The sequence below is a fragment of the Ochotona princeps genome, chromosome 9 (genome assembly GCF_030435755.1).
Source record: "Ochotona princeps isolate mOchPri1 chromosome 9, mOchPri1.hap1, whole genome shotgun sequence".
NCBI lineage: Eukaryota > Metazoa > Chordata > Mammalia > Lagomorpha > Ochotonidae > Ochotona > Ochotona princeps.
Window position 1 is genome coordinate 18,398,433 of NC_080840.1, and position 25,174 is coordinate 18,423,606.

A 25,174-nucleotide genomic window follows, 5' to 3' on the forward strand; every position below is an offset into this window, starting at 1 on the left:
AGATTTGTCTATTATTCCCCTCTCTGTAAGCCTTCATTATGGCTGGCATTAAACACATGCCTTTTATTAATAATAAAGTAAGAAATTACTGTTTTCAGATGCCAGTTTTCTGTCAGAATGAGAAAGAGGGTTGTAGAAGTTTATCAGAATAACTGTATCTTTCACTTTGTGTAGAAAGAAAAGCAAGACTATTAAGTATCTCTGGAAATAAGAATGTCTCCAAAGGGATCACGTTGTTTGATATGTATATAATCCTCAAATGCAGTGTTTGAAAATATTAGAAATAAGAAAAATTTAGTGTAAGGCAGCCTTAGGAAGAAATGGATATGAACTAGGAATAAAATAAGATTCATTTAATACATGTACCTGAGTTTGATAAGATCAAGTACAGGTAGACTATAATTCATTCAATACTTATGGGCATTTAAGAGATTTGTAAGCTTTCAATGTTATGAATCCAATAGTTATACACAATTCTTCATGCCCTGTTAAGCATATATTTTCTGTTCCCAGTGGATGCAAAACTTGAGATGGAATTTTTATCTACTGTTAGATAAATACTAATTTTCACTTAAAAAAGGAAAAATATTCTGAAAGGACACATGTTCCCACTGAGCATTATGTTTGTATATTTCTTGAGTGAACATCCAGTTACTCTTTTGTACTTCTCTGTTTTCTAGTGAACAGTATGCAGCAATTGAAAATAATGGTGTGAGCCTGTATATTCTAGGGTTATAAATATTTGTTCAAGCTCTTGCTTAGTAACAAGGGTGAGTTGAAAAACAGGGCAGGTAGCACTGTTCCATTTGTAGGGCTGGGCTGGATTTTCAGTAAATCATCCATTCCTAACTCACACATATGTGTGAGATACATAGGAAAAAGACTATGGATCATGCTGCACCTCACAGTGTTGGTAGGTTTTACCTCTGAAAAGAAAAATTAGCATTGAGTCATTAATATAAAACATGTCAAGGGCCCGGCACAATAGTGTTGTGGTTAAATTCCTCACCTTGCACGTGCTGGGATCCCATATGGGCACCAGTTTAATCCTGGCAGCCCCGCTTCCCATCCAGCTCCCTGCTTGTGGCCTTGGAAAGCAGTCAAGGATAGCCCAAAGCCTTGGGAACCTGCACTCACATGGGAGAACCAGAAGAGCTTCTGGCTCCTGGCTCTGGATTGGCTCAGCTCCAGCCATTGCGGCCACTTGGGGAGTGAACCATCGGACGGACGATCTTCCCCTTTGTCTCTCCTCCTCTCTGTATATCCACCTTTCCAATAAAAATAAATAAATTAAAAAAAAAACATGTTGAGTTTATTTGTCCATCTATATCCTAATTATTGCAGAAGAATGCATTAAAAACTAAATAAATATAAACCCCCAGTAAAACTTCAAAATATACCTAGACAACAGAATATTAAACTTTCTACCCTTGCCTGTGCCTACAGTGTTATGACTCACGTAAAGAATAGAAAGTTGGAGTCAAGAATACACTTGACAGACTATTTTACTATAAAACAGAGGGGACAGTGCAGAGGAGGCATTATAAAAGTCCTTTTTAATACTGCCTTTGATAAATTTTGTGGGATCTGATATTTTCCTTTTTAATTTCACTTCTTCAACAAAGATATTTTATTTTTACTAATTTCTTCAGTGACACATAGGTAATACAGCAGCATTGCTTTCCTCGGGAAGGTTTTGATTTTCTTTTTCATTTCTTCAGTGATATATGCATCATTTTGTAGCATGTTATTTAACTTCATATTGTTGAAAATTTTTAATTGCTGTTTTGGTTGTTGATTTTGATTTGTGGCTTTTCATTTAAGGGGAAGTATAGTAACTGTGTAATATAAACTATCAAAACCAGTTGGGAGGATGCAGTGCATATGCATCTCCACTTCCAAACCAAAGATAAACTCCCAAAGAAACTGTTAAGTATGTCTTGATGATGGGATGCTGGACTCTATGCCATTGTCCATACCTGCAATGTAAGGTTACACTTAAATAGCAGAGTGATGGACATGTGACTGTATATGAAGGACTGTACTCCTGCAATAATATGGGGAAAAATCAGTGAGCACAAAATATTTAGGGAGGAGGGTTTGGAAACCCCAGAGCCCATGGAACCACATTGTAAAATAATAATAATATAATAATAATAATAATAATAATAATAATAAATTTAAAGAATACATTAAAATAACTGTACTTAATTACCAAAACATCCATAGGATGGTGTTTTCTGTCCTGGTTATCTGAATCTTTATTAAATGAGTACTAGAATAGCTAATTATATTTTTTAAAAGCATTTATATAATCAGCAACTATTATGTGGCAGAACATGTGTTGGAACTTGGAAGAATAGAAATGATGGATAGAACTGTCAGTACCTTTGAGATGTTCATGGTTCTGTGTTGGAGCAGACGTTTAGACAGATAATTAAGCCTCTCTGGGAAACAGGTACTAATTGGAAAATATTGCCAAGAACTACGGGAAGAAAGCAGGGAGCTTCAGAGATGCCCTCCAAATAAGGTTATTATATTTGGTTTGGGGTTTGAAAGGTATGCAGATGTTAGTTTAGGTAAGGAAGCAGAAAATGGCCTTGTACCAAGTTAGAACATGATGAGCAACAGCAGAGAGGTGGGAAAACTGCAGACATTTATGTGGCTGGACAAATAGTTCTAAGGAAATAATGAGTGATGAGGCAGGAAGCTGTGTTGGGCACCAGTCATGTCAGGTTGGACAGATTGAAGTGGAGACATCATTTTGTTTTGTTCTTACATCGCTAGCACCCAGCCCAGAAGAGTTTGAGAGAATGCATTTCTGTGTTCATGTGGATAATTCTGCTGTTTATGGGAACAAAACTATGTCAGTGTTTATGGTCCGTCTTCCCCAATTCTTTCCCATCCTCCTCCATGTTTTTCCATCCAATAGTGTTTCCCTCTGATTCTTTTTCATACTTTCTTCTTGTTATCACACTGTTCTCCTTTTGAACCTCTTTCCTAAAATTTCTTCCATTTGCTCTACTTCTGTTTCAACTCCATGTTTGCACATCCATGCAGAAGACAACCAGGATATATTCACATGGGTACCCCAACTGTCTGTCGTTCTTCCCTGTGCTTAAACATCCATTGTGTACTACTTTTGCATAATTGAGAACTCCTGTTGCTCCTGTTACCTCATTGAGAACTTGGAACAGGAGTCCTAACTTTTCATCTTTGTGTCTCCAGCATTTAGCATAGTTCCTACATAACGTATATTGTGAATGCCAAGTTAAATAATGAATTTTCCTTTAGTATAAAGATGGTTTATTGATTATTGTCTCGTGTTTTTATCCTCAGCCCACCTAAAAATATAGTACCACATATATTCAAAGCACATTATAATGACATGGCTATAGGACAATGCAAATTTTAAAATTGATTAGATAAAGACAATAGGATGTAATATATTAGATAGGCAATTTATTAGAATTCAGAGATGATTGAAAGCTATTTACTGAGAAACACATTTCACTTTAAAAGTAGCATCTTCTCAATAAAATCAATGTTATTGCAGTTTGTTTTTTTACTTTTCATGTCACAAGCTGCAGTTTCCATAGGTTAGCTGTATGTAAAATGCTTCCAGCTTGTAGCAGAGATTTAATTTCAGTCATTAAGTTGCAATAGGAAATAAACCTGATCAACCCACCGAAAATAAGCCTTGCCTCTCAGTAGACCTCCTCTCCTAGTCCTAGATTTTCTCTTCATCCAGATCTGTTCTCCTCATGGTATCTGTCACCACTGAGCTATTCACATGTTTAGTATCGACCTCTCAAGTGAGGATGTAAGCCGTGGGTGGGTGGGTGGGTGGGTGTTGTGTTTGTATTTCTCATCAGTAGATCCCAAACTACCATCCATGAAGTGAGGACTTGATCCCATCTTGCCTGAGGGAAAGAATCTTCCAGTTATTCACAGCAAAAATTTCCTATTTGCCTTCAAACAGGGTTTTAAACACCTATTATATTCAAGTTTTTGCCTTTTAAAGTTTCAGGAATTGAAAGAGGCCACTTATTCAGTGAATTCAAGAATCTTTGCATATACCTAACGCAAAGTAATCATCCATAGTTATTAATAACCATTTGCTTATTTTCAGTGCTTTTAAATACCGTGAATATAAAGCATTTTACCTGCTTTCACTGCTATTCGTCTGTCCAGTTCTTCATCATTTAACAGCATTCTTCGTTACAATAAAAAGCAAAGAAAAATGTAGCGGTCCTGTTGAGTATGTTAGCCCTAGAAATCAGAACCCTTTGCATATAGAAAATACAGGTTAATATGCTAGATTAGAAATTGTTTAGCACGTTTCCTGGGTAGCAGATTTTAAAAATAACAATATGTTAATATTTTTAAACCAAAGTATTGAACTGAATACACATACACACACACTTATATAACTAGAAACTTAACTACTGTTTGCTTTGAACAATGGTGCAAATAGAGCATGAAATTAAGTGTTGGGCACATTAAATCTGCAGATTTTAAACTTTTTATGTGTTCACTTTCCAATGAGTAAGAGTAACTTGGAAAGTAGTTTGATTCTGAAATAGATTATGGAATGAAACATACGTGATGAGTGGAAATTATATGATTGAAAAGCTGGTAAGAGAGAGGCTAGCATCACCCTTCTTAAGTGTGAAAGATTTCTGCTACTCCATAATCAATAACTCCATAGGACTCTGAAGGGCTCTGCTGACGTATTAAAGGTTCAGAAAATAATGTAATGAATGAGCATAGAATCAGTGTCAAATCAGTTTTGAATCCTTTTCTGGGCATTTTTTTTAAAGGATCAAAAGAATGTCCTGCACTTGATTCTCTTTAGTCTCCATATCAAATGTGTTAGCCAGATATTTTTATTATTAAGGCCTATCGTGCGTTCAAATCAAAGGTCTAGAAATTCAGAAGATAACTTTGAACTTCTAGCCTCCTTATGCCCAGCTCAGAATGCCAAATGGCTAAAGGATCCGAATTAAGCCCCAGAATAGAAATGGAAAATAATGTGCATGCAAGGGCAAAGATGAGCATTTCTAATTTGACAGCCTGGATACATTCAAGGAGAAATTGGGAATGGAACACAGAGATGAGATGAGAAGCTGGTTAAGAGAAAACACAGGCAGTAGAAAAATGGAAACATGAAAGAGGATTCTGAGTGATGTTTTTTGTAGGGAAATATGTAGTTACATGGGAAACTGCATTTCTGATGCATCCTTTAGCATTGTTGTTTGTTCGCATGGACTCTGGGTGATGGCGCCAAGTGACAGTTTTTCTTCTCTGTGGTCTGCTAAGCACTTCCATGGGATCCCAGATTTCATTTCCACAAAAAGCGTCCATTAGCCAAATGAGCATGCTCAGTGAGATTCCAGTTTCCTATTTCTGGCTCTAAATGATCCTCCCTAGAGAAGGTCAGTCAGCCTGGACAACCCAGAGGACAAGTCACAATTGGGAGAGAAAAAAACGTTGAACAAGTGAAACTGCTTTCTGGCCAAGGTGTGTGCATGCTGATTGGGAGCTCGGGCTTCTGTATAATTGGGTATTTGCAGCCAATCAGACAAAATGCTGAAACTTTTCATTCTAATAACAGCCAGCTTCATGCTTAGGTCTAAAAAATGGCCAAGATGTGGTACTGTGTTTTTTTTCCTGCTTTTCTTTCCCTGAAAGAGAACTACAAATGACTACCACCAAAAAAATTTCCATTTTTGCCTTGCTATTGTCCTGAGTAGATTATGCCACTGAGAAATCACTAACATAGCTTATTATGTAGCTGTCGATTGGATTTTTTTAAGTACATTTTTAATTCTGATTTCCATCTGCCCCACACTTCTACAGTGAAAGAATATTGTAGTGAGAGTGGGAGTACCAGCCAAATCAGCCACAGTGTGAATAACAGAATGAAATAAAGGCAGAGAATGCCATTTATTAATGACCATTAGTAGCAAGATGAAATGACATCTAATCGTTACAGCAAATCTGTGAGATAAATATGTCATCTCCCTTCCTTCATGAAGAAACACAGGCTTAGCAAGTTAAAACCAACGAAGTACAATTTAATCATCTAAAGGAAAAACAGGTCTGTGAAATTCTATTGGAGCCGTTAGGCTGAGTGTCTGGTGATAGTCTTAGGTGGCCTCTCTGCCTTAGCTTTCTTGGTCTGCTCAGCTGAGACTGAATTTGAAGTGCACGGTGGAGGAAAGGCCCTTTCTGTGTTATTCAGTGCTTAGTACTCCATTTCTGACACAGTTCTAGCCACTGAACAAGTGTTCGGCACAAGCATTTGAGTAAATGAATGAGGCAAAGCAGGAAGGCACTATTTTTGAACTGAGATGTGCAAGGGATGCCTTGCCATTGAATGTTGCTTTGTTGCTTCCAATCACTTTAACACCAAAACTTTATTCCTCTGTCAAACTAGGACAAAGGACGAATAAGAGGAAGTTTGCTTCTGTGTACTCAACTTTAGAATTTATACACCAGCAAGAAGTAGCCTGGAGGATAGAAAAAAAATTCCATATTTACTATATAGTTCACTCATCCAAAGAATGTGTATTAAGTTACTGTGTGCTCTATGCAGAAACATTGTAGTAAACAGAAATAACAGACTACCAGATAATGATTAGGACTGGCATGAAAATGCAATATCTCAAAAAATATATTAGAATAAATTTAGATCACCTGATCAAGGAAGACAAACAGGATTGCGGTGACATTTATACTAGAACCAAAATGTCAACTCAAAACAGTATGACTGCCGGAGAGAAGACATAGCTTAATAGCTTTGATTACCTTAGGGTAATGTAAATTGGGAATAAATTAGGAATGGCTCAGTATGTTCGGGAAATAGAAACAGGAAAGGAATGACTTAGTTTTAGAACACCAGATTTACACAATGAAAAGTTGCCTTTGGAGAAGGCATTTGACAGAAGAGTTAAAATATCTGCATTTCATATCAGCATGCCTGGTTTAAGTCCCTGCTCCCCTCCCTGCTTTAAATCCAGCTTCCTGCTAACTCACACCTGAGAAGCTAGCAAAGGAGTAGTTGGGTCCCTGCCATACGTGTTCAAGAGCCAGAGGGCTTTGCTTGTTTACAGATATTGTAGATTTAACATCAGATGGGAAATATTTCTCTGGCTAACTGTTTGCCTTTCCAATTACAAAAATTAAGAATATGTTTAATTTTATTGTGCTAATAAGAATAGATTAGAGGTGGCAAATGAGGAAATCATGAGTTATTTTGCATAGCCTGAGAAACAATTGTCTTTTTAAAAATACTTATATTTTACAAAGCGTTAGAGATGGAAAGTGAGAAAGAGGGAGAAGAGAGATAATGACAAAGAGGGAAAAGGAAAGGGGCGAGAAAAGGAAAGAGAGAGAATCTTTGATTCACTGATTCATTCCCCAAATTCCACAACCAAGGCTGGGCTAAGTTGAAGCGAGGGATGAAGCTTCTTCTGGATCGCCCACCTAAATGCAGGATCCCACGTGCTTGGATCATCCCCCACTGCTCTCCCAGTGCAGGGAACTGGATAGAAAGTGGACCAACTGTGTCTGGAACTGGCATCTGTAAGGAATACAGCATTACAAGTAGCAACTACACCACAGTGCTAGTCCCAACAATTGCCTTTTGAAGCAATGTGGCAGTATTTCAGATAGAGGTAAGTGTGTGGGTCTTGCAGGTATTTCGCTGTAGTCTACACAATATTGCATGGAGCACAGAATGGATGGGTGGATGGATGGATGAATTACTGTGATGGATGCAGAGAGGAAAAACCAAACAAGGTTTACTGGGCTTGTCACTGTCTTACAGTTAGAGGAAAAGACATTGACAGAGAATGAAATTTTGAGGAAAATAATTAATTATGTTTTGGACCTGTTATGTTTAAAGTCCTGTTGAATATATAATTGTTTAACTATTTATTTATTTTTATTGCAAATGCAGATTTATACAGAGGAAGCAAAGCAGAGAGGAAGGTCTTTGGTCCAATGATTCACTCTCCAAGTGGCCGCAATGTCTGGAGCTAAGTAGATCCGAAGCCAGGAGCCCGGAGTTTCTTCCAGGTCTCTCATGTGGATGCAGGATCCCAAGGCTTTGGACCATTTTCAACTGCTTTCCCCAGCCACAAGCAGAAACCTGCAAGGGAAGGATTAGAACCGGTGCCCATATGGGATCCCGGCATGTTCAAGGCGTGAACTTCAGCCACTAGGCTATCACACCGGGTCCAAATATCTAATTTTGAGAGAGCAGAAGGCAGCTCATATAGATGATTTGGAAATTAAGGAGCGATAATGAGATGAAAGTATACATTTGAGAGTCACTGACTTATTGACAAAATTTGAAGATAGTGGGACTTGGAATTACCCTAATAAAGAATGCAGATAGAAAGGATGGTTGGTAGAACTGAACCCCAAAACGTATCTCTTAGATGAGAGGAGGAATGCATGACTGGCAAGAAGAGATGTAAGTAGTGATAAGGAAAGAAAACCATTAGAGGGCCCGGTGCGGTGGCCTAGCAGCTGAAGTTCTCATCTTGCATACACCAGGATCCCATATAGGTAGGTTCCGGTTGTAATCCCGGAGGCCTCGCTTTCCATCCAGCTCCCTGCCTGGGGCCTGAGAAGCAGTCAAGGATGGTCCAGTGCCTTAGGACTCTGCATCCACATGGGAAACCCAGAAGAAGCTCCTGTCTCCTGGCTTCAGATCGGCTCACATGGGGAGTGAATCATCAGATGGAAGATCTTCCTCTCTGTCTCTCCTCTTCTCTGTATATCTGACTTTCCAATAAAATAAATAAATCTTTAAAAAAAAAAAGAAAAGAAAACTATTAGACTGGTGGCAGTCAAGAGAAAGAAGTGTTTCAAGAAGACAGTTGTCCCTTGTGTCAGATGCTGCCATAAGACCATAAGAAACAAAGTATAAAGTTTGAAGAAGTGGTATTAGAATTAGCCATATGCATGCCTCAGTGACCTTAATAAAATCATGTTCGGTGGGAGAGTGAGAAATAAATCCACTTAGGTGTCAGATGTTGCAAGGTAGGAAACAGATTCAGTTACCTCTGACAAAGCTTGCAAATTTTAAGAGACAGTTGTAGATTTGTCCTAAAATAGTGGTCAGCAAGCTTTTTCTGTGAAGAGCCAGATGGTAAACACTTTCACTTTGCAAGCTTGTAATTTTCATTGCAGTTACTCCGCCTCTGGTTTATATGCCATAAAAGCAAACGGGCATGGCTACATCTCAATCAAATTTTGTGAACAATGAAATTTGAATTCCACATAGCTTTCACATATCATAAATTATAGCTATTCTTTGGATTTTTTTCAGATGTTTAAAATATAAAGACAATTATTTGTTAGCTTGCTAGTTATACAGAAATAGGCAACAAGCTCAATTTGACCCACAGGCATTTTTGCTTACCCATAATATTGAAGAAAGATATGAGTGATCATGGGAAGTTTCTTTTTCTTTCTTTTTTGTTTTCTTAAAGCCATTCATCTTTTGGCTAAAAATGCCAAACACTTGAAAGCAAACTCACAAGATGTGTGTACTCCAAGTTCAGAGTCACAGCCGTATTATTCACAAAACCAAAGGTAACAGAAAACAGTGTGTACAAAGATGAAGGAACAGATGAAATCTGGTGTCTATAGACAGTGGCATATCATTTGACATCAAAAAAGAAAGAAATTCAGAAGCCTTCAACATTGATTGATTTTGAGGACATTATGCTCAGTGAAAGAAATCCAATATCATATAAGTTCACTTATGTATGTTGAAGGGAAAATTATGGAGAGTTCTTATTTAATGGGTTCAGAGTTGAAGATGGGCAAGATGTAAGGATCCGAGCTTATCTGGAACAAGAAAGACTTTATGAAGTAAATCCATAAGAAACTAATTTGAGAAGTATAGAATATGATTACAATTTTTGAAAATTTTGATCACAAAAATGAGCAAAAAAATACTCCAAAGACCCTAAATTTTATATCTGCTTCCGCAGAAAATAAACTGAATTGTGTCATAAATAAGCAACCACTGGCACATGAGAGAAAGAATTTTATATGCTTTCGATGTTGAGAAATTGCTTTGAGATTCTCAATTGATATGACATTGGACTGCTGAGAATGTAATCAAAGAAAAAACCAAACCAAATTGCAAAGCATTTAGACAGTATTTACACAGTGATAATAAAATAAATGCTGCTTATTGATTTTTTTTTAGCTTTGAGTCCATTCACAATCATAATCTAACAGACCAGTGGACAGAATTAACCTTAACAGTATAAAGGTAATACATTGGCTGCCAGAAGTTAGGACGTCAAAGGGAAGAAACAAATACAGAAAAATGCATTCGTTATTTTTTAAATCATAGACGTAAAATGTTATTTTAGTTAGCAAACAATTAACACGTCCAAAATTAATAATATTAAGCACAAACATTTACAAAAACTAATACAATGAGAAAGTTAACTTTTGTGTTCTAATACTTGATCATTCTCATTAGGGTATTAATAGAGAATTCCCTGAGGCTAATAAGTGAAAGAGACCAAAAATATTAACTATTAAGAGGTTGCCCTGAAAATTGCAAATGAAGTTGGAGAGGTAGAAAGTTGTTGAATTAGAATAATGTATGGATTTAAGTTTAAAGAGCACAGAATTGCCAGTGAAAGAAAAGAGGAAGAGTGATTTTTTGTTTTGCTAAAAACTCTTTCATTAATTATTTGAATCCTGTGTGTGTTTTCTTTGTTAGCAAGAGTAAGATAAGATAAGATAAGATGGACAGAGACAGTAGCAGTGCCCTTTTGTGTCAATGAGAAAATGTCCCTTATTTCACAACAAGAGTAGTAGAAAGAGATCCGGAGGATGGACCAGGTCACTGATTTGTATATCCAGTGTTGTTTTTGATAAAATTTATCTTGGTGGATTAATCAGGAATGAAGTTAGCCCTGGGAACCTCAGTAAAGCAAGTTACATTTCAGAGCCTCATTTTTCAAACCGTGTTCATCAACCTAGATGTCCTATGAAGGAAGTGTGGACGTTGAAGTTACCGATCTGTACTGAGGCAGCCCTGGGATTCACTAGCCGTATGAGTTTGGATGACCTTCTTTTCTTCCCTAAGTCTATTTCTCAATAAACTAAAAGTAGTAACTAACTTATAGGCTATTTAAAATTTCTGGCATAATTTATCTAAGCTTCTTGACAGAACCCTCCCAATATTCTTTGGTACCAATTTTTATCTAATATCTAAAATTGCATCTTCTTCTATACATTCACAAACCTGATTTGATCAGAATTGGCCACACATCTTATCATGGGGCTTTCAGAAAGGCAAGAGGACACAGGATGCAAGGCCTCGAAAAGTCAGGTCCGGCATGGCTCATCGTCTCTGCCATGTTTTCTTTGGTGAACATCAATCCTGTGGCTTCCCACTGGCCCCATACTCAAAGAGCGGAGACATAGAAGGCATCTCATGTTGTAGGACCTCCAGCACATTGTATGTAGTCCATTTTTACACTAAGACATTGTTACTAGTCTACTTCACTGTTATTATGGAAGAATTGTAATGAGATGGTGATGTTGATACTTAAACGTTTTTTGTCTCTCTAGGTTTTGGCTTTGTCGGGTATTTGGTAATCCACCTTTACTACAAATATTTGCCCTTAAGATATGTGCTCCAAAAGTGTGTGCTTTTGTATCTTGTACACAGTACGACCTCCATTGAGTATTTTCATCCATGTGAATGAATGATGGATTTTTCTGCTGAGAGAACAGACACAAAATGTAGTCTGATCATCTTCTTCCATAGTTTCCTTATTTCTCTTTGACAACCTGCACACTTTGGGACGAAAGCAAAAGCAGGCCTTCATAACAGAGCCATCTGGGATGCCAGAGACAGCTTCTCACTTGTTGACTGCCTGTGCACATCTGCTTATTCTACTAGGCTTTATTGTCAGAAACACTGATACCCAGCCATATCACCTGAGGGCCAGCAAGTCTTACCAGCATTTCCTAAAGGCATCTGCTTCACAACTCATGAACAGCAGAGCCTACACATCTGAATAGTGTACCCTGGGAAATACCAGGGGCCCCTGGGTTGTATTTTTAACAAGATCTGAAGACAGTTTGTGCATAACTGTCCGTGGAGATAGGGAAGAGATGACTCAGAGTCTCAAAGGAAATCAGCTGCGTGATTCATCATTGGAAGGTACAAAGGGGCATCTCAGTAGTTGCAAAAAAGCCCAGCCAGAATGAGAACTCCTTCGCCTTTCTTAATTTGGTGTCATTATCTTTCCATTATTATCCTTCTTCTACATTTTCTCTCTTCTTCCTTTGCTTATCTTTCTACTAACCTTTTTTAATATGTTTCCTGCTTTTGTGCTCTTTTTTTCTGTCTTAGCTAACGGAAACTCACAGTACCCACAACTCAAGTCAGCTTGATCCCAAAGACTCAGGTGCACTTCAACCTCTCCAATTCCAGTTGAAAACCCAGCGGCAGACCAAATTGATGCCATTGAAGAGACACTAAAATAAGCCTTTCGGACATAAAATATATGGCAGGAACTTTTTTATTGCTTTAGATGAGCCATTTTTAATCCTTTCACAGGCTATCAGATAGATGTTGTTTCCTGTATGTTGAGAAATACGTGGAGAAATGTTCAGCAATTGGCCCAGCTTCCACAGTGCTAGTCATTGCCAGACCTGGCTTTCATTCCAGGTGTGTGTGATTCCAAATGCAAACTTTTTTTATACATCACTCTGTGTCAATCACGAAAGAAAAAAATACCACAGATTGTAACTATCTTGCTAAGAACTATAGTGTTAGACTACCTCTGCATTTCAGTTCAACACAAGTAAAAAAGAAATCTAATCCAAGGAAAGACTGGTTTAATCCCAACCCAGGAATGTCAGGAATGCACCTCACCCTTGAATTGGTGTTCTGACTCACAGGACATAGAAGTTGTGACATATGATGACAGTCCGGAGAATCCCTTCATTGCTTTAATACATAATGCCTACTTTGTGCCAGGTTCTATACTAATGTTTGGAAATTCTCACAAAGAAGAAAGACTCATGCCTTTATGCACATTGCAAGCTGATACAGACCAAATAAGTGAATGATATCATCTGTTAATGAACTTTGCCACCATTAATGGAATAGTGAAGCATGATAATGAAGCATTGGAAGCATCAAAGGTAGATGTGTAGTGTTTTTAAATAGGAAAATCAGGATCATCTCTTACATGGAAGAGCATGTTTAAACAGATTCTTGAAGGAAGTGATGCATGTGGTGAGCTGAGAGTAGAGCCTTTCTGGAAAAAAGAAATGAGCATAGTTGGCAAGAATGAGATTGGTATGATATGAGCAGAATATATTAGGGTAAGTGGTAAAGATGTCAGAGATACTACATATCCAGATTGTCTGAAGCTTTATAAGGCATTTGAAAGACTTAAAATAAGGGTAGAAGAAGAACAAAGTATCCTTTTGGGTCCATAATATTGGTGTGGCACAGTTATGTTTCCCATCAGGATTACAGCAATGTTGAGGAGGAGATTGGAGTCTAGCTGTATTTTAACGAAGAGCCCTCAGGTTTGATAGATTGCCTGGGGAAAAAAAGAAGTGATTCTTGTTCTGTGATGAATCCAAAATTTGGGACTGCTGCAAGAAATAATACAGTGTTTCTATCAAGTGAGATGTTGAAAAGCAACAGGTGGGGAAATTTGAGGGTAAGAATAGAAAATCTGATTTAGACATGTAAAATTTGAGGTATTTACTGGATATATAAATAGCACTGTGGCTTCATCAGTTGCATACTTCCACAGTTTGGAGGGAAGATTGGGTTGGTATTCATCAATCGTTATCATGATAAGGAAAAAAGTAATAAAACTCATGGAGAAAACTGATGTGATATGTGAAACAGAAACCAATACCCTGATGGTGAGAATATTTCTCTTGAATTTTTTTCCCATAAACAGATTCAAACATCAGGGAAAAAAATTAGATATCCAACTCTGGCTTCAACATGAAAGAAAATTTTAAACTGTTATTACTTATTAGCAGTAGAGTGCTCTGTTTCACAGGATGCAATTTCTGCTCTGTGAATATCTAGGAAAGTCCTGAATCTAGACTAATGTTTCCCAAACTTTGTAAGCTCAAGAAAAAAAGAAGGAAAAGAATGAAGAAAAACTATCAATCATTTTTAATTTAACTGCTGACATTTAGTCCTTGTCTGACAAAGTTGTGCACGCATATACTGTTTGATAAATTTTTTGCAGTCCAGATCTGTCTCTCTGGAAATAAAACACAATAATAGAAGTCTTCAGAAACATTAAAAAAGTTCTCATTGTGGAAAAAAAAAGGAATAAATGTCAAGAAATTTTGGGCCAAAATAAACTTTCCTTTTAATTCCATTCTCGATGAACTTTTTATAGTACCCTATAATATAGACAAGAAATTTATTTAAGAAATATTAATGTCCTACATTTAGGGAATATTTATCTCTTAAATAGGTATCTTGTCTATATTAAAGATACTTTATTGTATGCCCTAAGCACTTTCTTCTATGAGAGAGTCAGGGTGAAACAAGTTGGCCTGTTTAACACTTTGAAAACTAATTTGTTTAAACACCGAGTATTTTGAGCACTAGCCATTCTTGTTAAATTTACAGATCCTTTTTTGGGAAAAGGAACACTAACAACCTCTAAAGTAAGTTTTCATGGTTTGCAGATGTGTGTTTCTTCCCTGCACTCCTGTTGTTGTTGTTTCATTCCAGTTCTTTCCTCCTCTCTTCCTTGTCTTGAGAATGATGGCAAAATAGCAGCCAAAATGAGAGAGATCTTAGAGCTGAAAGTCATTGCAGAACAGGCAGAGAAGAAAGAGATCCTGGAAATATGTTTATTCTCTTGTCTGATGTTTGACCATTAAGCTCACTTTTTGCTACTAATGGATGTCAATCTAAGTGTCGTCTGCTTTTTCACAGTCAACCACCTGGACATCATGTATTCTCGCGTAGTACAGAGTTGGGATAGACATTCCCAATTTTAAAATGGCAGTGTTTTCTTATAAATCAAAGCCCAGAAAAGTAAAGGCAAAGTCTATTTGAACTACCAGTATATGTGTGATATAACTTGTGTATATATGTATGTATATTATATATAGGAATTTCATAAATTTATTATTTTAGTATCAAACTGTGTATACACTATTTACTTTATTCACCAAAAAGCTTCAGTTTTACTAAGAGTACCTATCATTTATTGCTTAAGATTTCTTTGCTGTTAAACACAAGGCAGAAATTAGTGTAAACTATAACCTGAGTTATTGTATAAGGATACATGGAAATAGAAATCACTTGTTAAAAAAAATCTAATTCACAAGCAACTTTTTTCTCAAAGGAATGTGTATTTTGCATAAAGTCCCTGTGTAAAATAAAAAATAAAGGCATTTGAAATGCACTTTCAGTTTGTCTGAAACACTGGGACCAAATTAGATAGACATTGCTTGGAATTCTGTTTGGTGTCACAGTACGCAGGAGTTAGGATAACAAACTGCCCCGGGCCTCTTCTAAGGCAGCAAAACAAGCCAAAATCATCTCCAGGGATGTAATCTAGAAGCCACGTGATGGATGTGGAAGTGGAGAGAGAACTGGAGCCCATGTTTTTTTAATGTTTGCCTTGGGGCAGGATGTTTCTTTTCTTATTAGGTTGCTATTCCTGGTAAACGTACAATGCTTTATCTCTTTGTTTTATGAACCATTATTTTGGTTTAGGTTCCTGCTGTTAAAAAAAGAAATGACAACAAACCAGAGAAGAGTGCAAAAATGGCTGTAAAGAGAGGCATCAGTGTCTGGAGGCAGAGGAGGGAGGACAGTGACAGGGTTGGACAGTTCTGCAGGTTCTGCACCTCCCTTCTGTGGGAGAGTATGGTAGATCAGAGAGCTGTACGCCAAGAACAAGCTTCCTGTTGTTCCAAGTTGCACATAGGAATTAAGTGGATTTTTTTAGTTTTTATTAATATAAAGAGAGTACATTTTGAGTATTTCAGAGATATAATTCTTAGGAAGATAAGCATACAGCCCTTCCTTTTATTTCCATCTCTCTTTTTCCTTCCTTTTGCTTTAATTTTTGCAAAACCGTAAATGCAGGGGCCAGTGCTATAACTTACCATATTCAGTTGCCACCTGTAGTGCCAGCATCCCTTATGGGCACCAGTTCAAGTTGTCTGTTCCATTTCCTATTCAGCTCCTTCCATGTTGTTACTTACTGTGGTCTTTCCATTGTTACTTGTTGACTATTCTGGTTAGTGATGCATTAAGCCTGTAATTATAGAGTACACTGAAATTATAACTTAAATGCTTAATACACCAGTAACCATAATATTCAAAGAGTAAAAGGTAGAAAGAGCCCATGTCAACAGGAGTATAAACAAGATCTAAAAGCAACAATCAAATTACAGGATGTATGGTTTTTTCCTATTCTATATCAATTATTGTATATCAGAAAAAACATCACATTTGACTTTTGGGGACTGATTCATTTCGCTATGCATGATGGCCATAAGTTGACAGACATCTAGATTAATCCCAAAGCTTCGCTATTGTGAATTGAGCCATAATAAACATAGGGGTACATATAATTCTTTCAAATGCTGATTACATTTTGTTTGGATGAACTCCCAGGAGTGTAATATCTGTTTCACATGGTAGATCAATTTTCAGATCTCTAAAGAATCTACTGTTTTCCATAATGGTTATGCTAGTATACACTTTCAAGAGGCACATTTCAAAGGATAAAATGTAAACGGCCACATGACTTCCAAAAAAATACAAATAGGGACCAGTATGGTAGGCTGGCAGCTAAAGTCCTCACCTTGAACACACCAGGATCTCATATCGGCACTGGTTCTAATCCCGGTGACCCTGCTTCCCATGCAGCTCTCTGCTTATGGCCTGGGAAAGCAGTCAAGGACAGCCCAAAGCCTTGGGACCCTGCAGCTGTGTGGGAGACCCTGAGGAAGCTCCTAGCTCCTGGCTTCAGGTCGGCTCAGCTCCCTATGTTGCAGCCGCTTGGGGTGTGAATCGATGGACGTAAGATCTTCCTCTCTGTTTCTATTCCTCTATATCTGACTTTGCAATAAGAATAAACGAATCTTTTAAAAATATAAATAAAAATTACAATGAGATTTCACCTCATCTGAATTCAAGTGATTTCATCCAAAAATTAAAAAGATAATAAATTCTGGTGAAGATGTGTGGAAAAACGAACCCTAATACACTGTTGTTGGGAAGTAAACTTTGAACTCTTTAAAGGAATCACACAGGTTATAGGATTCACTCTGAAAACATGGTTGCTGACTGGAATGGATGAAATGATGATGGAAATAGTGGTTGAGATTGACCTGGGTGCACAAAAAAAAAAAAAGAAAGTACAGACAAAAAGAATCAAAATTAGCTTGAAAATTCAGGAGTCATTTTTGCTTTGAAAAGTTAACATGTAACAAACTGATAAAACTTTTGTTAGAGCCAAAACTAAGAATCACCTGATAAATGGATTCAATATGTCCATGACCATCTGGACAAGAAGAGACACGTTTGTTATGAATAGTAAGAGTCTTTCTCCCTTGCCCTATTTCCCATTTTGTAGATCAATATATTGGAAGTATATCCTTGTAACATAGTATGGTCTTAAAAATCAGTGCCCAGGGACCAGCGCCATAGCCTAGCTGCTGAAGTCCTCACTTTGCACATGCCAGGATACCTTGTGGGAACCAGTTCTAGTCCCAGCAGCCCCACTTCCCATCCAGCTCCCTGCTTGTGGCCTAGGAAAGCAATCAAGGAAGGCCCACAGCCTTGGGACCCTGCATCCACCATGTAGGAGACCTGGAAGAGGCTCCTGGCTCCTGGGTTCGGATTGGCTCACATCCGGCCTTTGGGGTCACTTGGGGAGTGAATCATCAGATGGAAGATCTTCCTCTCTTTCTTCTCTGTACATCTGCCTTTCTAATAAAAATAAATAAATCTTTAAAAAAAATCAGTGCCTAAACATTTGAGTTTACAGAGATCCAAGCAAGTGAAAGAACATACTATGAGGAAAAGCCACATGTCTGCTTAAGTCATATCTGCAGAACTTCTGTATTTATGATCAAAAGGAATACCCAGAGCAAAATTCTACATGATAGACTATGAGGGCACATTCTTTATTTATCCAGAATGCTCAGTGAATGGGCTAGTCTTGGTGTGGGGAGTCCTCTGCTTGCTAGGAAATGAGATAGTAAAATACAACCTTCCAGGAAAGAGGAGGTTTGGGTTATTGATGTATAAGCAACTTCATCCTCCAGCTTTCCCAACTTAATTTACAATCTTCTGCCACTGGTTTATAGGAGTTTTCAAAAGATGTGATTAGCTTTACTTGCAAGAGTTCCGGAGTAATGATGTGTCAGCTATAAACTCATTCAGCTAATCTGAAGGGAAATTTTTAGAGCAGGAAGAGCCAGACTCAGAGGTGCTGACTTGTGAAGCACAATGGCAAGTAGGTTTACTAGCTAAAAGATCTAATGATTTAGTTTCCTAATTGTGCCAGAGAAATTAGGTAATGAGGGACAAAAAGGGAAACCTGGAGATCAACAAAAACAAAGTTACTCATTTCCATCCTCAGTAACCAAACTCTTTCTCTCATTAAAATGAGAAATGTTCAGTATGATTTTGAATTGAAGTTAGAGTGACTGGAGAGTCAGGGTTGTGGATGGCATACAGAGGCAAATGTGTTCATTACATCTGCAGTGTCACAGTTCACAGTGGGTAGACCTGCAAATGCTAGACTAAAATTACCTTCTGAGCAAATGGTAAGGTGAGTCTGTAAAGTCTGGAAGTCATGAAAATTGTGTATTCATTCATTGACTCATTGTACATGTACAGAGTATCCCTGTTTAAAGGCAAGACATTCAGGATTACAGGAAGCTCTAACAGCTGTGATCCTTGTGGAAGCTGTAACAATGTTCCAGTTTCAGAACTGCAAGAAGATAGTGTCCCAAATCTTAGTGGTGTAAGATGACTATTTACAACACTCAAGGAGCAGAAGTGAGGAACTGACTCAGAGCACAGAAGGCAAGACATGTCGCTGCACCTTATTGTCCGAGGTGTCCTGATTGAAGGTTGGTAGCTGGAGTCAGCTGGAACTTGGTTGTAGCAGTTAGTGGGAGACTAACGCTCTGGGCTGTGATCATGTTGCATGGCCTGGATTTCCTCACTACACAGCTGGGTCCCAAGGGTGGGTCTTAGATGATATATTCAGACAGAATTGGTATCACTGGTACCTTTTAGGGTGCAGTGTCTGAAATCATATAGCACCATTCTTCTGTACCCTTTGATGAGGGCAGACCCATAACCTGCTGGAACTCTAAGGGAGAAAACAGCAGCTCCACATGCCAGTGGGTATGTGAATGAAAAACAGAAATACATATAAATGCACCTGCACAAACATAGTATATGTAACTGTATTTACAAACATAAAAATATCATCTTTGGAAATACAATATTCCATGTCCAAGAGTTAAAGGAAAAAAATCTGCAAAGTATTAAGTATTATGTAATTATTTTGTAAGTGATTTAGTCTAAGAAATCACACAAATAGAAATGTATTACAAAAAAGAACGTTTGAGAAAGAAATAAAATTTTACTTACATTATTAAGATTTATTGTAGTTTAAAATATGTTCATTTGCCATAAAATAAATGTAGCTGGAGTGAAACAGGAGTTGGTGGTGCTATATCTGTAAATTAGATACTGTAAAGTCACTGGACCTATTTGCTGCTTTCTGTTGCAGATTCTGAAACTGACATTAGCTCTGTTTCACGAAAAAAAAGCTAATGAATGTTTGAAAGGAATTAAATATTATATAATATTTGAAAGGAGTTAAATATAATAGTACTTTTAGAAGTTCATAGGACTAGTGAATCGATGCAAGAAAGTTGAACTCATGCATCATTTTTGTATTGTATAATTTTTCCTGGAACTTTTTAAATACCTCCTCTCTTACCCTAGCACATTCAGCTTCTCTTCCTGTCTTAATCTGAAATATTGAAAGAGAAATGAAGAAATATGATGCCAAGTGACAAGGGCAGTGATACTTAAGCATTGGTCTTTGCACTATTCAGTATTGTAGCCCTACATTTCTAACAAACACTCATCCATTTTTTAAAAAAAGTGTTAATGATGAAGCTTTCATTTAGCATCAGCTATCCTGGGGTCTGTGAGGGAGACCAGTGGCTAGCAGAGCATTCATGCCTGGGCTTCAGTAAATGTACTTGGAGCTTGGCGTTTGTCAAAGTCTGTACCTCGCATACCTCTTTCATTGTTTTCCTCCCAGATCTGTCCGTGAGCAATAAAAGTCCTAGCTGGGTGGCTTCTCTATCAAGCCTAACTACTTTATTGCTATTTCACACATGTAGTAGAAATGATGTTTTTTTTTTTCCCAGAGTGGTGTTATTAGTGTTTCCAGGCTTCATAGTGCCACCCTAATTCCAAAGACTGAATTTTTAGTATTTAGATCTCTGCATCATATAGCGTTCATTCCTAATAGTTTTCAGCACTTCCTGGGACAAGTACTGTACATAGCCTTAAAGGTGTCAAGGATAAGAGACAGACAGCTTAAAATACAGAAAAGGACATATGATGGCAACTCTTTCATCTATGAAGTGTAAGTCACTCCTTGGCACTCCCTGGCCTTTAGAGTTTTCATTAGTGAACAATACTCCCTAGGGATTCCTAGGAATTTCTCCTGGTAGAAATGAGATCACAAGATAAATTTCATGGTTTTCCCCACCTGGATTTTTTATTTATTCATTTATTTTTATTGGGAAGTCAGATATACAGAGAGGAGGAGAGACGGAGAGGAAGATCTTCTGTCTGATGATTCATTCCCCAACTAACCACAACAGCTGGTGCTGAGCTGATCTGAACCCAGGAGACAGGAACTTCCTCCAGGTCTCCCGTGTGGGTACAGGGTTCCAAGGCTTTGGACTATCCTCGACTGCTATCCCATGGCACAGGCAGGGAGCTGGATGGGAAGGGGAGCTGCCGGGATTAGAACTGGCGCCCGTATGGGATCCCGGGGCGTTCAAGGCGAGGACTTCAGCTGCTAGGCCATCATGCCAGGCCCCTCACCTGGGTCTTAACTGTGGTTCTCAGTAGTATGAAGAAGGGCTGCTGAGATTAAAAGGCGGACAAGAACAGATAGATGTTTATCTTCCAGGAATCAAGGCTATGGCCTTTATTACCCTTAGGATGTTTCACGGTAGTATCTTCCCAGGCCTGGGATCTTCCTTAACAGTAACAGACCTTCCTTTCCTTCTTTATTTATAGTCAGCTACGGTGAAGCTGTCAAAGCCGGTGGCTCTGTGGACCCAGCAGGATGTCTGCAAATGGTTGAAGAAACACTGTCCAAATCAGTATCAGATCTACAGTGAGTCATTCAAACAGCATGACATAACTGGTAAAGTATGCAGTATCCAAAATATTTCCCTCCCTGCTTGCCTCCCCATCCACATCTCCATGGCCTTTCCCATACCCTTCCAATGAGGCAACATCCTCCTGACTCAGTGTTCTGGCATGGCTTTACATGAAAAGGGGTGAGAAACTCCAGATCCATGTAAGCTGTGCTACTTAACAAATATAAGTGCTTATTATAGGAAACCATGGGTTGTGTCTACTCTAATAATATATTCAGTGTGAGAAGTTGCAGGAACCAAGAGAATATAAAAGCCTAGAAGTCCTAGAGAAAAAAAGAGAAGGAAAGCCTTTCAATTTAACTTGGTTATAAGATCACTAAGTGGCTCTTCTGGGGAAAGCTTTTAAGTAGGAAAATTCTTTTCTTTTTCTGTTACGTTAAACTTTATTGACTTTTCTGACCTGTAAGCTATTCAGGCTTGTAAAACAATTCAAGATGACAAGTCAGTTTGCCCAAGATTTCTATCCCCCGTCATGCAGTTTCCTGATGACACATTTCACATTTCAGCCATATTCAGTGATGTTTCAAGTTTCTGCTATGAATTCTGTCACTACCTGAGTGCATACAAGATGAAAACATGTGAAGCATTGCATCAAGGCTACAGGGTTTTCTAGCCTTATATATGTGGAGGTCAAGATACGCTGGGCACCAGAAAATTACAATAGCATGATTAATGACAATGGTCATTAAGTTTAAGTCTCTTAGTCAGAGGAAAGGTCGGGTGAGATGGATCTAATTTTCCACCTGGGGAACCTGCCAGACTCCTCCTGCCCTCCTTCCCATAGGTTTTGCCCAATATGTGAGGGACACGCCTCCCTCCCTCCTATGTTTCACCTGCACTGCAAAGAACTGAGCCATGCCTGAGCATGGTCGTGTTGAGAAATGTTGATTAAAGGGTAGATCCTTCCTTTTCCTAAGAAAATGTGTAACATGCTAGATTGGGAGATAGATAGTAACCTGCCATTGAGTAGCCCAGCAGAACTCCAGATGCTAGAGTAGCTTTCCAACCCATTTCTATCTTGAGGAATCCTAACCCTTTTAGTTATTCTATGCATTTTTGTTACTTTAAAATGTTAAAATGTTAAAATGTTACTTTAATACGTTAAGTAAAAAGTAGTAGGTTTTTTTTTTTTCAGTTCAGTTCTTTCTCTGTAGCCCTGTGGTCTAGTACAGGTCCCTTAACCTTCCTAGAGCAGGGCTTGGCTGGTGGCTTTCAAAGTGGGTTGCTTGGAGCCCTTTGCTGCCAAAGGAGCAGCAGGTGTGTTTTGTGTGTAAATGGATGTGTTGAACAGCAGCAGCTCCCAACCATATGCAAATCGTATACAAAATCTTGGGTTTTTTTCCTAGCACTAAATAAGTGTTTAAAAAAAAAAAACTGCTCAGTTGTTGCCATGGCTTTCTGCTGGCCAAGATAGTAATGTCTAAATATGTGAAAATATCTAAATATATACTACCTTAACACACTCCAGTATAGCCCAAGCTGAGTTAGCAAATGAGAGTGAAATCCTGAAATTATAAAAACTGAACTTTGTTTCTTCCCTCAATTAAGCTAACCTCCCTATGGGATAAGAATCCCTGAACTCCTAAAGGCACTGTGATATTTAGCTCAGATTCCAAGTGTTAACATCGTATGCTTTCAGCCCCTCCCTTCAGAATACAGCAGAATCTTAGGGAGGGTCAGTTGTTCCAGCCCTAGAAGTAATCAGTCACCACTCACTTGGTTGAGATGGTGTGCATCACAAAGGGGTTTAACTTCAGATTCCCATATTAATATGATAACAGTGGCCAAGCATGTCCCATCATCTGTTACTAGAAAGTGGATCATCTCCTGTTAGGGTTGAGAAAAATGTGGGACCCTTGAGGGAAGGCAGAACATTTGTAGTGGTTTTCAGATGAGCATTACGCTCTTCTCAAGGGAAAGACTTTGAGCCCCAGTGCTCATGGAGTGATGGTGCCTCTTCCCAAGGTTTCTGCTAACCGTGACAAGAATGGGGCTGTATCTCAAGTAGCTGTTCACATCATGATGACCCAGTTCATCTCTGCCAAACACTTCCTGTACTGGGACATCACAACCCTGGAATCTGAGTTGTTTAACCTCACATCCTCATGTCCAAAGATGACAATAGCACCTGTCTCAGAGAGTCACTGCAGAGATGAAATGAAATCATCCAGATAAACCACTAAGCTAACCATTGCACTGCCAGCATCATGCTGTTATTCATGTCAAGCCTCATCTGGAAGTGTCAAAAAGCATACTGTTTCTTTGTTCTCAGGGCAGCCTATTTTCTGGCAAGTAAAAAAAGGAGGGAATTATTTAGGAATTCAGGGAGCAAAAAGAATGACTTTAGACAAACATTTGGTGCATATGTCTTTGACTTTCCCCTGTTGGAGGCCTCTGAAGATGACCCTCTCCCCCTTTTCGTTGTCTTCTGCCTCTCTAAAGTGAATGTGAAGTGCTCCAACGACCAAGAGCACCAGATAGCCGCTAAATAGCTTCCAGGATTTACGCCAGTCAGTCTGCTTCCCAACCCTGTGCTGCTGGCAGACACAGGAAACTCAGAACTCTGAAAGGTACTGATACACATGAGGCAAAAGGCTTGTCAATGTGACAGAATGCCAGGGCAAAGCACAGCAGGCAGTGCAGATGGTAGAATGACTTAAGGAGAAAGCAGGAGAGTCATTATAAGGGCTGGGTGGAAGCCTCACATTGCAGTATAGCTATGTGACTGGACCCTTTTTGCTGCACTTGAACTTTCCTCACCTACAAAAAGGAGATGATGATGATGGATCCTACCTGCTGGTGTTGCTGTCAAGGTCCTGCAGCATACAGTGAATGTGAGGTGTGATTGATCCCTAAGTGCTATCCTGCTTTCAGTAAAAACAAAATAACACACACAGCTTTGAGTTCAGTTCACTTAACATGATTGTTCTGATAACTGGCAAAGGAACATCTAACACCAGATATCCAGGAGTAATGTGCAAGGCTACAGGAAAATGGTCCACATGTGTCATGTGGCTGAGATGCGGGAGGGCTGTGCTCCAGGCATTCTGTTTGTGTGTATGTATATATATAATTTTATGACACAGTTTCATAGACTGTGGGATTCCCCCAGCCCCTCCCCAAGTCCTCCCCCCATAGTGAATTCCTCCATATTGTTACAGTAGTATAGATCATATCCAGTCATGATTCCTTCATTGTGGGCATGGACCATGCAGAGAGTCTAGCATCTCATGGTCCAGATAAATTCAACAGTTTCATTGGGAGACCATCCTTGATCTGAAAGTAGGGCTGGCAGAATATCATCTCTTTTAATGAGATGTCACTATACAACTTCAACTACAGGAAGAAACAACGAAATTAACACCATCATGAAGTTAATTAACATGATATTGAGTGACCGATATTTTCACTAGAGGCTCACCAGGCATTCTTAAGTTGAGGATCTCCAACAGTGTGATCACCAAGGAAGCGTGTTACATCAGTGTAACATACAAACATCCTTGATTTGGAAGCAAATGACCTGATGACGGCAAATAAAAAGGAAGTGTGCTGAGTAGATCAAAACAAGGTGTGTACTTTCTGATAACTCCGCTTCATCACATCACCCTTCTGACCTCTAACCCACAGCCCTCTTTGACATATCATAGTTGTATAATGT

General features: G+C 38.5%; 1 protein-coding gene across 2 annotated transcripts in view; it reads left to right on the forward strand.

Annotated features, from left to right (window-relative positions):
• The window catches only part of SAMD12 (sterile alpha motif domain containing 12), a 419,976-nt gene that overhangs the window by 148,733 nt on the left and 246,069 nt on the right, over window positions 1–25,174 (forward strand). For both annotated transcript variants that reach the window (XM_058668529.1, XM_004580697.4), the window contains exon 3: window positions 21,371–21,500. In XM_058668529.1, the coding sequence (XP_058524512.1) occupies window positions 21,371–21,500 (130 nt within the window). The remainder of the gene's footprint in view (window positions 1–21,370; window positions 21,501–25,174) is intronic.